Source organism: Lissotriton vulgaris, chromosome 4_1, assembly GCF_964263255.1.
Source record: "Lissotriton vulgaris chromosome 4_1, aLisVul1.2, whole genome shotgun sequence".
NCBI lineage: Eukaryota > Metazoa > Chordata > Amphibia > Caudata > Salamandridae > Lissotriton > Lissotriton vulgaris.
The window spans coordinates 796,935,164-796,948,228 of record NC_141691.1 but is presented as its reverse complement, the minus strand read 5'-3'; the positions used below and the strand labels follow the sequence as shown (position 1 = coordinate 796,948,228).

The 13,065-nt window shown below is 45.3% G+C and overlaps 1 protein-coding gene across 3 annotated transcripts in view; it reads right to left on the bottom strand.

Annotated features, from left to right (window-relative positions):
* Positions 1 to 7,989: 7,989 nt before the first annotated feature.
* The window catches only part of C4_1H5orf22 (chromosome 4_1 C5orf22 homolog), a 520,226-nt gene continuing 515,150 nt past the window's right edge, over positions 7,990 to 13,065 (bottom strand). For 2 of the 3 annotated variants that reach the window (XM_086965125.1, XM_086965126.1), the window contains one exon: positions 7,994 to 8,556. In XM_086965125.1, the coding sequence (XP_086821251.1) occupies positions 8,424 to 8,556 (133 nt within the window). In that variant the 3' untranslated portion in view covers positions 7,994 to 8,423. Of the gene's footprint in view, positions 8,557 to 13,065 lie in introns of all 3 variants that reach the window. The other variant, XM_086965124.1, reaches the window with a different exon arrangement.

Genomic DNA, 13,065 nt, shown 5'->3' with positions numbered 1-13,065 from the left:
GGGATTTGAGAGACAAGGAATGAGACACTGTATGGGCAAACCACTAACAGAAAGGCCAACAAGAACATCGATATAGAGTTACAATGACTACCAACACCATGATTTGTTTCTACAAGCATACAAGAGGAAATGTACAAAAGCTGTAGTGGTCAGGGGCAGTCATGGCGTAGAGCACAGTTGTATGAAAAGCTCTACAGATCACAGAAAATTCAGTTTCTACCCATAGTCACCTGTGGTGGCACAGAAATGTATAAACATGCAGGATTTGTGAATGAACAGAGTAAATTAAAGTGGGCTAAGGGCAGAACGTTCTAAAAGTGATGCAGTGAAGATGGAGCGCCAGGGCACCGGTGGAGTGCAGTATGTTTTGGAGGGCCTTAATGCAGGCAAGAGGGGACAGAATTCACCCATTGTACAATGGCTCCAGGCTCCCCAAGAACAAAGGCAAAGTCAATCTACAAAAGCAATAAGTAGTGTTGTATGTCGGCAGTTTTAGGCATTTTAACGGAACATGTAGGAGGAGGAAGTATCTTATAATTTAGAGGTTCTTTCATCCACTTTTCCATCCAAACAGTATCTTGTGAGTGCCCCGATAAAATGTGTAACACTGCTTAAGACTTCATGAAGGCAGAGCTGGTCTGGATCACTTAATCCCATTAACATTTATGCATACAACTTGAACTGCGTAAAGTAAAGGCAGTCAAACAGAAGTAATTTTTTCTGGCAAAGGGATATCAAATGACTGCAGAACACAAGAACAGGCGATGTGCTGCAGAGTTATTGAAGTCATTCCTAAAAATGTATGTAGGATGCACGCTCCAAAAACAATCACCTAGAAACCCCTCAAAAATCTTTAACGAGAATACTCAATCTAGGCAGAGCAATACGATGAAGCACATTTGACAAGGACAGTCAGACAAATTCAACTGCCCTAACCTGTTCTTTCTCACCCTGATACGCGATATGGGATCAAAAGTACATTAGCAAATCAAAAGGGAGAGAGAGGACTAGGTAAGCCAGTCCGGGTCCCCAGTTTATATGTAGAAATATCAATATAGGACTAGCTAGGTTGTGTTAGTGAGACTCAGGGGGTATATCTGCTGGCAAACCCTTAGGTTTGATCACGAAGCCCTCACACACCAACCTAGTTGGTGTCATGCTTCATCATCGGGCCCACCACAGTGACACCGAATGTGTCCCGGGTGTGCTGCGACTCCAGATTACTGAGGAGCAGGTATGCTTGCTGAGTGTGCAGTGATGGTGAGAATGAAAGTGAAAAGTTAAAGGCTATACAGGTGGTCCCAGTTCCCGAGGGTGAAAGGTAAATTTAATACCTGGGCCCCTGTTAGCAAGATAAAAAGGCTGTGGACGATGTGGAGTGTATTAAGAGCTCCTACGTCCTAGTGGTCTACATGTTTCAGCCAGGCCTTTTGATTAAAACTGGCTTTCCTCAGGACCAATGAGTATGTGTGAGTGATAATAAACTATATTAAGTGACAATGTGTGGTAAAAAGTGTCGCACTCGCTAAGGTGCTGTACGTGTAAGAGGGGGATTCCCTCTACTTTACTGTACATGGAACACAGAGACAATACAGACATACAAGGGAGAGTCAGTGAGAATGGTATTTACCAAAACACAACATATGGCCGACTTCTAGTGTGCGTGAGCGACCTAGAGCGGCAGATAACGTGGCCATGAGTGTTAGCTATGGCTGAGGTGAAATATGGCGGTAACGTTTTAAACGCAGTGGCGGTGGTGGGCTACACAGCGAAACAAGCATAGCGTGAGGTACAGGTAAGTATGGTACATAATTCCTCACACTTGCTACTTGCTGTTAAAGCCTCATGGATCACTTGGCAGGGAGAGAAAGAAGACCCTAAACGTTGTAAAAGGTCAGAGTTAGGATGGTACCTGTAGAGAGAAAATGCTGCTTACCCCGAGCGTTGTGTAGAGATCACTCGTTTTACTCACGGTATTTCCGATCAGCGTGCTCCTGCGACCTATCGTCCTGCTCCAGTGTCCCGAATGAGCTTTGCATGGATCAGGTATGGGCTTAAATAGCCGGTTCAATAGGTAGCACCTGGAGGGGGGAAAAGGGTGCGGTCGCGCTAGCTCTTAGCGCGCGTGTGCAGGAAGCTGGCGGCACTCGCGTTGTGCATGCGCGGTGAGGGGTTCTAGCGCATGTGGGAGCTCTATACATTCGCGCATGCGCCTTGGCGCCATTGGAAGTGAGGAGACGCCGGACAACAGTAGTAGTGGCATGTGCACATTGGCGCACGCGCACTGGGGGGTTAACCAAAGAAAAGGGGCCCGTGTGGGACCATTAAGGTTTAAAAAGCAACAATAAGGAATTAAAGACATGAGGGGGAGTTACCAAAGGAAAAAGGGCCCGTGTGGGACCATTGAGGATTAAAAAGCAACAATAGCGATTTTAGGCATAAAGGCAAATACAGAGTAGGGACAGACCACGAGTCTGAGCGCAGACAGGGATACAGACTAAATGTTTTGGAGTGTTTATCTGGCTAGAGCATTCCACGGGATGGAATCGTTGAGCCCCTCTGTGTGGGTAGAAAGGCGATAAATCCAGTGCTGCTCTTTGGACAGCAAAGTTTTCTCATCGCAGCACGAGGGAGCGAATTGTTCGATGACCGTCCAGGTGAAGTCGTTCGGTGTGTGATTTTGCACGATGAAGTGTTGGGTCAGCTTGCTGATGTTTTTGCCACAGCGCATTGTGCTCCTGTGTTCAGTCATCCTGGTTCTGACTTTCCTGGTAGTCATACCAATGTATCTCAAACCACAACGACAGGTGATTAGGTATATTAAGTTAGATGAGTTACAGTTAGTAAATTGTCGTTGTGTCCAGGTTTTTCCATTTTCCAACGATAATGTTTTGGAAGGAGTAGTCAGGTGGCAGACGCTGCAATTGTAACACGGTTGATGGCCTGTTATTTCTGGTAGACCCCATGTATTCAAAATTGTTTGGCCTGTTTGTGGTATCTTTCTGGGTCTCGTGGATACCAGCTGGTCCTTCAAATTTTGTGCTCTTTTGTAAGCGAACCGGGGGGGATCCCAGTTCCTCGTGCCTGAATTGATGATCTTCCAATTTTTGCGAATTATGTTACAGACCTGGTTTGAGGCGGTGTTGTAAGTGGTGACACATGTCATGATAGGTGTTTCTGGTGGTTTGACAACTGTTTCAAGAAGAGCCTCCCTGTTCTGGTTACGTGCTCGTTTGTGGGATTTTGAGATGATTCTAGTTGGGTAACCACGGTCTTCCAACTTGTGGACCAAGGCTTTAGACTGGTCTTTAAAGTCATGGAGGTTGCTGCAGTTCCGGCGTATACGCAGGAATTGTCCAAATGGCAGGTTCTCCCTCAGGGATCTGGGGTGGAAACTGTCAAAGCGCAACAAAGAGTTCCTGGATGTTGGTTTGTAATAAGTGGTTGTGGTTAGGCCTCCCTGATCAGGTCTTATGTTGAGGTCTAGGAATGCTAGTTCCGTTGGGCTGCTAGAGCAGGTGAATTTGAGAAACGGGTCAAGGTTGTTGATCCAAGTGAGGAAATCTTTCAGTGTCTCCTCATTACCCTCCCAGACAATGAAAATGTCGTCGATATATCGACGCCAGATTGTTATATTAGCTGAGTAGGGGTTCGTGGGGGCTTCGATGTTTGTCTGTTCAAAATGGTGGACGTATAGCCCGGCCACGCTGGGCGCAAAGACACTCCCCATAGAGGTACCATTAGTTTGTAGGAAGAACGTGTCCTCATATTTGAAATAATTCTCTTTTAGTGCCAATGAGGCACAGTCCAGGATGAAGTGACGAGGGGTGCGGTGTTGCCAGTCAATCTCCATCAGGACATCATGGAGTACCTTCAGTGTGGCATCTTGAGGGAGGCTCGTATATAGGCTCTCAATGTCCAGTCCAACCAGGAGATGTTTTTCTGGGTCGAAACTGACATCTCTGATGATGTTTAGGAGATGTTTTGTGTCCTGGATGTAGGATCGAGTTTTCTGAACTAACGGGTTTAAGTAGTGATCACAGAAACGTGATAGAGGTTCTAGGAGGGATTTAATCCCTGACACTATGGGTCTGCCCGGAGGTGGGGTGACCCCTTTATGCACCTTGGGCATGATGTAAAAATAGGGTACTTTGGCATCACATGTATTGAGATATTCAGCTTCTTGCTTAGAGATGTAATCTGCGTCAGAAGCCTCTTGCACGAGTTCTGTGATCTTTTTCTGTAGGTCTTTGGATGGGTCTCTCTGTAATTTCCTGTAGTTACGAGTGTCGCTTAATAGTCTGCGGCATTCTGTGTCGTAGTCGCTTTTGTTCATGATGACTATCCCGCCTCCTTTATCCGCTGGTTTGATGATGCGGGTAGGGTCATTTTGGAGTTTTTTGACAATTTCCCTGTCTTGGAAGGAAAGGTTATTGAAATGGTTTTGGGGCTGTAATTTCTCAACCTCTGAGTATACTGCTAACTCAAAGGTGCTGATCTCTACTGGCACGGTAGCAGGTGGCGGGGTGAAGTTGGATTTAAGTTTCAGCCCTGTTTCATTAGTGATTTCTGGGTCATTGGGTTTCTCCTTATTTTCGAAAAACGCTTTTAACCTCAGTTTTCTGAAAAACTCGGTCAGTTCGACATGGAGTTTGAAAGTATCTAGTCTGGTGGCCGGGACAAATGACAGTCCTTTGTTCAGGACGTTGGTTTCCTCTTTGGTAAGGGGTATGTCAGAAAGGTTGAATACTAGAGTGCCAGTATTTGTTGGTTCAGTTATTTGCTGGGGCCCGCTTGCTCTTTGGCTTTGTTCCTTGTGTTGGCACTGACCGGATCCTCTTCTGTTGACCACTGTGCTGGTTGAGGTGCCCACTGTACTTGTTGTGGCGGATTCCTTCTCTTGCCGCGGGGTCTGCGGCCTTGGCCTAAAAAAGGATACCGTTGGTTTGGGTTGTTCTGGTAGTACGGCACCTGGCCAGGCGGGTATAATGGTGGATATCCATAGTATGGAGGCATTGGTCCAAAAGGCGGAGGTCCGAAGTTCTGGAATTGTGGGGGGCCTTGCCATGGTTGTGTTTGTTGTTTACTTCCACGGCCTCTCCCTCTAGCTTTGTAGGATCCATTGCTGGAGCCGCAAGATATGGAACTGTTGTCTCCCGAGCTATCAGTGTTCTGGCCTCTTGTGGGTGCAGTATATGCATCATCAGCATAGGGATAAGTTTTTAGATAGCTGAAGTTCTTGAGGTCCTTTTCGAATTTCTTTATCTTGGTTTGGGTTAGATATTCTTTGTAATCATTCATCTCCCGATTCTGATCTTCCAGTTTCTTTTTGTATCCTGTCAGAGTGGTTTTGAAATGAGTCTCAGTAGCTTGGATCTCTATTATAATTGCGTCTGATAGACGTTTAGCAGTTTTTATTATCAGGATCAGCCAGTCCCTAGTGCAGTGCCAGGCTATCTGTGCCCAGTCTTTCCTGAAGGTGACATCGTCAAGGAATATTCTTGGAGCGTTGGTGACCAGTAAGCCTTTAGGCGCTGTGTTGGTCCTCAGGTATTGTGCGAGGATAATGCCATGTAGAATAGTGCGTATCCTGTTACGCTTTTTCTCAGTAAGAGTGTCCCAGTCTGTAGTTTGCGCTATTGTAGTTGCTGTGTTAAAATCTGCCAAGAGAGAGGGGTCATCGAGGATTTCAGTAACGTCATCCTCAGTGAAGGTTAGGCCTGTGTTTTGTGCCATTTTGTATCGGTAAGGTATCTCTCGCAGCTGCGCGCTGCCAATTATCAGCAAATCAAAAGGGAGAGAGAGGACTAGGTAAGCCAGTCCGGGTCCCCAGTTTATATGTAGAAATATCAATATAGGACTAGCTAGGTTGTGTTAGTGAGACTCAGGGGGTATATCTGCTGGCAAACCCTTAGGTTTGATCACGAAGCCCTCACACACCAACCTAGTTGGTGTCATGCTTCATCATCGGGCCCACCACAGTGACACCGAATGTGTCCCGGGTGTGCTGCGACTCCAGATTACTGAGGAGCAGGTATGCTTGCTGAGTGTGCAGTGATGGTGAGAATGAAAGTGAAAAGTTAAAAGCTATACAGGTGGTCCCAGTTCCCGAGGGTGAAAGGTAAATTTAATACCTGGGCCCCTGTTAGCAAGATAAAAAGGCTGTGGACGATGTGGAGTGTATTAAGAGCTCCTACGTCCTAGTGGTCTACATGTTTCAGCCAGGCCTTTTGATTAAAACTGGCTTTCCTCAGGACCAATGAGTATGTGTGAGTGATAATAAACTATATTAAGTGACAATGTGTGGTAAAAAGTGTCGCACTCGCTAAGGTGCTGTATGTGTAAGAGGGGGATTCCCTCTACTTTACTGTACATGGAACACAGAGACAATACAGACATACAAGGGAGAGTCAGTGAGAATGGTATTTACCAAAACACAACATATGGCCGACTTCTAGTGTGCGTGAGCGACCTAGAGCGGCAGATAACGTGGCCATGAGTGTTAGCTATGGCTGAGGTGAAATATGGCAGTAACGTTTTAAACGCAGTGGCGGTGGTGGGCTACACAGCGAAACAAGCATAGCGTGAGGTACAGGTAAGTATGGTACATAATTCCTCACACTTGCTACTTGCTGTTAAAGCCTCATGGATCACTTGGCAGGGAGAGAAAGAAGACCCTAAACGTTGTAAAAGGTCAGAGTTAGGATGGTACCTGTAGAGAGAAAATGCTGCTTACCCCGAGCGTTGTGTAGAGATCACTCGTTTTACTCACGGTATTTCCGATCAGCGTGCTCCTGCGACCTATCGTCCTGCTCCAGTGTCCCGAATGAGCTTTGCATGGATCAGGTATGGGCTTAAATAGCCGGTTCAATAGGTAGCACCTGGAGGGGGGAAAAGGGTGCGGTCGCGCTAGCTCTTAGCGCGCGTGTGCAGGAAGCTGGCGGCACTCGCGTTGTGCATGCGCGGTGAGGGGTTCTAGCGCATGTGGGAGCTCTATACATTCGCGCATGCGCCTTGGCGCCATTGGAAGTGAGGAGACGCCGGACAACAGTAGTAGTGGCATGTGCACATTGGCGCACGCGCACTGGGGGGTTAACCAAAGAAAAGGGGCCCGTGTGGGACCATTAAGGTTTAAAAAGCAACAATAAGGAATTAAAGACATGAGGGGGAGTTACCAAAGGAAAAAGGGCCCGTGTGGGACCATTGAGGATTAAAAAGCAACAATAGCGATTTTAGGCATAAAGGCAAATACAGAGTAGGGACAGACCACGAGTCTGAGCGCAGACAGGGATACAGACTAAATGTTTTGGAGTGTTTCACTTTCATTCTCACCATCACTGCACACTCAGCAAGCATACCTGCTCCTCAGTAATCTGGAGTCGCAGCACACCCGGGACACATTCGGTGTCACTGTGGTGGGCCCGATGATGAAGCATGACACCAACTAGGTTGGTGTGTGAGGGCTTCGTGATCAAACCTAAGGGTTTGCCAGCAGATATACCCCCTGAGTCTCACTAACACAACCTAGCTAGTCCTATATTGATATTTCTATCAAAAGTACATTACCTGAACACACGTTTCTGAAAAGAGACGAGAAAGAAAGAGCACAGTTGGAAAAAACGTCTTCCTTCACTGCTGCCGGGGATTAAAACAGTTCTAGCCTTCTCTTTCAGATGTTCTTTGGAGAGAGTGCTTTACATAAGCGCAGGTTTATCAACAAAGGCAAAAAGAATAAGCACCACAGACAAAAGAAGGCATTTCCACATTGTTATGTGGAGATTAAAAACTACTCTGCGAGGCAGACTTGAATTCTCCGGTAAAAAATGAAAGTTTTCAGTATTGTAAAAAAGGCAGCAATTAAAGATATACATATATTAAGTAAAGTGTGATTTTCAGAATTTTCTGCCCATTTACTCTGGCCATTGTCCATCTCTTCACACAAAGACACCACTCTAGAGTAGTACTGAAACAAGTCGTAGAACACATCACAACTGTAGGCCTCATTTTCTTTATTATTGACTTTGTCTCACTATCACGTCTTTAAATCTGGTCCCTGCTCCCAGGGATGATCTACAGAGGCAGTCCCTGCAGCCCGACCACAGGTTCCAGCTAACGATGTCATGTCTAATTCTCTGATAAACAAATTAAGACACTCGAGTGATCCGGCAGAAAGTCCTATGGTGCATTATATTAAAGCTGATTGTTCAGTTTTTCCTGATTAATTGCTACCTTAAGAAAAGTTTACTGTGCATAAAAAATGTGATTAAAAAAAATATATGGATTCTGCATTAAGGAAGATTCTTATTTTTGGAGCTGACCAGAGGACCCCTTTGAAAAAGTACAGATGACAGAGTATCCTCTTATGAGACAGTGTGGTTACATCTTTCAAGTAATAATGCTTCCTTAAGTGTGGCTCCTTCCGTTTACACAGATGATGAACCAGGTGAGAATTCCAAGTGGACGTCCAGGCTTCCGTAGACTGAGCGCAGCACGTCCAACACCTTCTCCTGAATGACGTCCACCTGCTCTGAAGGACAGTAGTCGTCCAGACTTGATCTGCAAATGCAGAACTCAACATTAATTAAATGGTAAAAAAAAACAATGAATAAAAAGAGTCTGTTCTCAATTTCAGACAGTATAATAAATAATGTTTCTTCTCGATAGACCAGGGTTAAAACGTGTCAAAATTAAACAAAGTGTCCTTCCAGCAACTGCAGGAGGAGTTTCATCTTCATAAAACCCAGTTCTACAAGTATCTCCAATTACGCCATGCTCTAACCCCATTGCTTCTAAACTTAGATGACCTCCCCGAGTTTCACCCATTAGAGGGTCGCCTCTTTATGGGCTATTTGCGTGCACACAAAATTTGACAAATATATCAAACACTGACAACACACTCCACCACGACTCTTCATAAGACCAGGAAGGAATAGCAAGATAATATCTCAGAACTGACAGAGGATGATTGGGCGGAGGCAATTGCTAGTCCCCGATGTGCTGCAGTGTCTTCTAAGTCCGTCTGATTCAATTTGAATATGTCCATCGCGTATTCTACACGAGTCTTCGCCTATGGAGGATGGGAGTCATCACATCCCCTCAGTGCCTACGATGTGACGGGGAGGAGAGGTAATTTTTCCACACAGGATGGAGTTGCACTGCAATACAGCCCTTCTGGCGCAGAGTTTGGACCTGCCTTAAAGAAGTCTTGTCCTGGGATCTCCCACTTGACCCCAGACTGTTCCTCCTCCATAGCACAGATGACAGAGGAGGGAATCAATATAAACAACACTTACTCTTCCTGGCTCTCACAATTGCCAAATGAGATATTGCCCAGCTATGGAAGGGGACTTCCCCAACGACAATAGGGAAATGGGGAAAGGAACTAGACAACTGCATGGGTGTGGACATTGCAGTCTTTCAAGTGCTGGGTTGTCCTCAAAAGCACAGGAAAATCTGGTCTTGATGGGCTACATACCGGGGCATAGACCTTCCTCCTCTTCCTTGTCAAACCCCCTGAAAAGCAGTTACCTTTGGATGATATGGGCCATACTGTATGATATAGTATTTTCTTTCTTCGGGCACACATTTGTATTTAAATATGCTCACCAGTGTGGGTGGGGTGGGAAAGTCTGCTTAAAGTTTTGGTTTTCAATTTTGTTATATATACACACTGTACCCAATGATATTTCCATGCTTGGTAGCTTGTCATTACCCTGGCTCAAAATGGTTTATATCGGGCGATTGCCCAAGAGGTACTGTAAAAACTCAATAAAATATGATTTCAAAATTAAACAAGGTGCCCTAATAGGGATGAAAAACTGTAGGGGGGGTGTGGGGGCTTTAACATCTAGGATGTCCTTAGAACCGCCACTAAGGTAACTTTATGAGAGGCACGACCTACATAATTAAGGATTCCTACTACATGGACTACAGTCTCCCAATTTCAAACATTACTAAACACAACCTTTTCTCTACAGAGAGAATAATACAAATTAACAGATAATGCAATATGTATTGAAGAGTTCATATGCCATGTTATGTTCATCATCCACCTTAGAAAGCAGTATTCTCAGACTTCCCTTTCTCGATGTTGCTTCCTATCATTTGTACTTTGAAGATCCAATATGTGCCCAGTCTAAGATTTTTAGCCTTCAATTGCAAAGCGCCTGAATGGATTATGGCAGAGGAACTGGAATCTGTGTATGGAAGGAAATGTGTAAAAATTACCAGTTTCCAGCCACAAGAGAACAAAAGTAGTGTAGGCGCGTTTCTATGTTTCTACTTTGCAATCTAATTCCGGTTTTCAGTTCCTTCCTTTAGTGTTCCCACACAAGAAAGCATACAGCCTGAAAAATATTGTTTTATTATGAGTAATTCATAAGGAGAGTGGTGGCATTCAAAACTTAGATTGAATGGGACGCGCCTATGCAATTTTCTAATTCCATCCTATTGAGTGATGGATATAGTCATCTCAGCTGTGCTAAGTTCATGTATGGCAGCTGCATACAGATGAAAAATGTCTCTGCAGTACATTCTCTAGCTCGCGTATATAGATGCTAATTTTGGTTTGACAAGTAGAATAAAACGAGTTAATACTGATATCTTTTCATATAATCATTCACTCATGAGAAAACACACGCTATGATCCACAGCAATTTATTTATTTTTCATATATATATATATATTTTTTAAATCAACACTTTCTTCAAGTGAAACATTTCAAAGCTCAATTTTCAGACAGCATTTAAAAAAGCATATCAATACACAGAAAAGACATCAACAATATCTGTGTATTGATATTTTTTTTAAATGATGTCTGAAAATTGGCACTCGTATTGTTCTACTTATTGATAGGGCCTAGCCTTACTGATTACGGGCCGAACCCTGTGTAGTTCTACTAATTCTGGTTTGATGACATTGCCATCAATCTGCATTTCTGTTTCAGTCACTATCACACTTACAAGGGCACACTAACAATCAAACACCTCAGTTTGACTCTGCTGGATGCAGTTCAGCCAGTGCTATGAAACAAAGGATTAGGCTCACCTGGCGCATACAGAAGCTCAGGCCTTTGCCGCCTGGTTGCCCTGGGGTTCCTTCCCTGCTAAATAAAAGTAGAAACCCCCAAAGACTCACAACTAAGTAAGCTGTACGTCTCAAAATGTTAAAACTCTAAATTCCAATTTTTTGCAGAACACTGCATGGCGATTACAAAAATTTGAAGAAACCCCAAGACCAAAATACCCACCAGACTGACCCACCACATTGACAACCAGATTGCCTTTGCAGTTAAGAGACATACCTCCTTTGTCAACCAGATGCGTCTTCATATCCTCCACACAAGCCGTAGCTCAAGAGGGAAATGCCGCTCCATAGAGTAGAACTCAGGCCACAAGCGTTCTCGCCAGTGGCACCAAAATCAATCTGACCTTCTTCCACAGCCAGTAGTCAGACAGCGTATCTCTGCGGTAAGGCCTGACAGAGTCCAAGTAAGCGGCGCCTAAGGGCCACCATCAAGTTACTGTTGTTGAGTCACTTTTCCTATTTGGTGTCTCTGCAGCTCTCCTGGTACCCACTTACACCCCCCCCCCCCTCCTCCCCAGCAGGCTCAAACACTTACGGAAAGCACTCTGTTGGACTTGGGCCTTTTTGGCAGATTCACCCCTGAACTTTTTGCCTTTTAATGTTACATCATTATAGTGATTTCTGGTCTTTGCGCACTTTAGCACTGTGTAAAGTGCGTGCGCTCTCTGAGTGTGTGTGTAAGAGTGGCCTGCCCTCCCATAGGAATGCATGGGGAATATGTGTGTCCATGGTAGTTCCTGATGCGTGGAGAGTGCAAGGTCGAGTTTGGTATGTGCGAACTTGTGAAATTGAATGCTGCGCAATGATGTGTGCAGATTTATTGTATCTAGTGTGGAAGTGCCACTTTTAGAAGTTGGCATGTCTGTGCAGTAAATGTGAATTGGTTGTCTGGCTTGTGATTGGCTGGGGCTGGCTGGTGTGCCTGGCTCCAGGAGTCAGGATGGGTCTGCCCCGGTGGTGAATGGAGAGATCTGCATTTTGATGGCTGGGAGGAGTGCGCCTGGGACCTGAATAGGGCTAGGCCTTCCCTCCACAATGCTGGCTCCATTCCCTGTGGTGCGTCTGATGTCCCTGGCCTGTCTTGTGAATAGGGAGAGGGGCTGAGACAAACAAAGTACTCCAGAACCAGTTGCATCTGGTACTCCCCTTGCCTACACTGCTACATCAAAGGATTTATGTGTATAAAAGAGGGGCTGTGATCCCAAGTAGATGTTCTTGTCTTGGACTAGAATCTGCCAGGGCCATGCTGCTGCTGGGGCTCAGGGGAAGGATTGCCTCACTGGGCCCTGCCCAGCTCCTGGATGATTGGAGGACTCTTTGGGACCCCTCTGCCTTGCCTGGGATGATTGGGGGACTTTTGACTCGCTAGGAACTTTGGCAGCCTGGAAAGGCTGTATTTTACTTTAAAGATGCTAGCCTAGTGAGCGCTTTATTTCCCCTAAAGGAGCGCTTCATTTTTATTGCAGGAGCCCACCCTGCATTATGCCCGTGTTTTTATATTTTTAAATAGCAGGAGCCCACCCTGCTCTATCGTCCAATTCAGAGGGAGCCTACCCCTCATTTGCACTCTTTTAACTTATTTAATTATTTTGCGGGTGCCCACCCCGCTATTTACTTTTTTTAATTACGAGGTGTTGTAATTTGGGGTTCTCAAGGCCTACACGCTCCAAAGATAACCCACTCACACTCAAGAACTGTTGGCACGGAAGCTGTAAAAGGCAAAGAACAAGTTTATTAAGACCCCATGGGGTGGTGGTACACTCAAACAGCACCCTTCGGTAATGCAAGAGGTATCACACCGAACACCGGTGTGACCCCGTTTATATACAGTTTTGGGGTAATAAAAGATAGGCGGCACAAGTTAAGACACGTTTAAGGACATATATGGTCATGTTTTGGAATACTGCCAGCTCATTGGAGGGGGCACAACTCCGCTGGTCAGTTTGGTGCACATTCCAGAAGGTTTATGGGTCAGTGGGA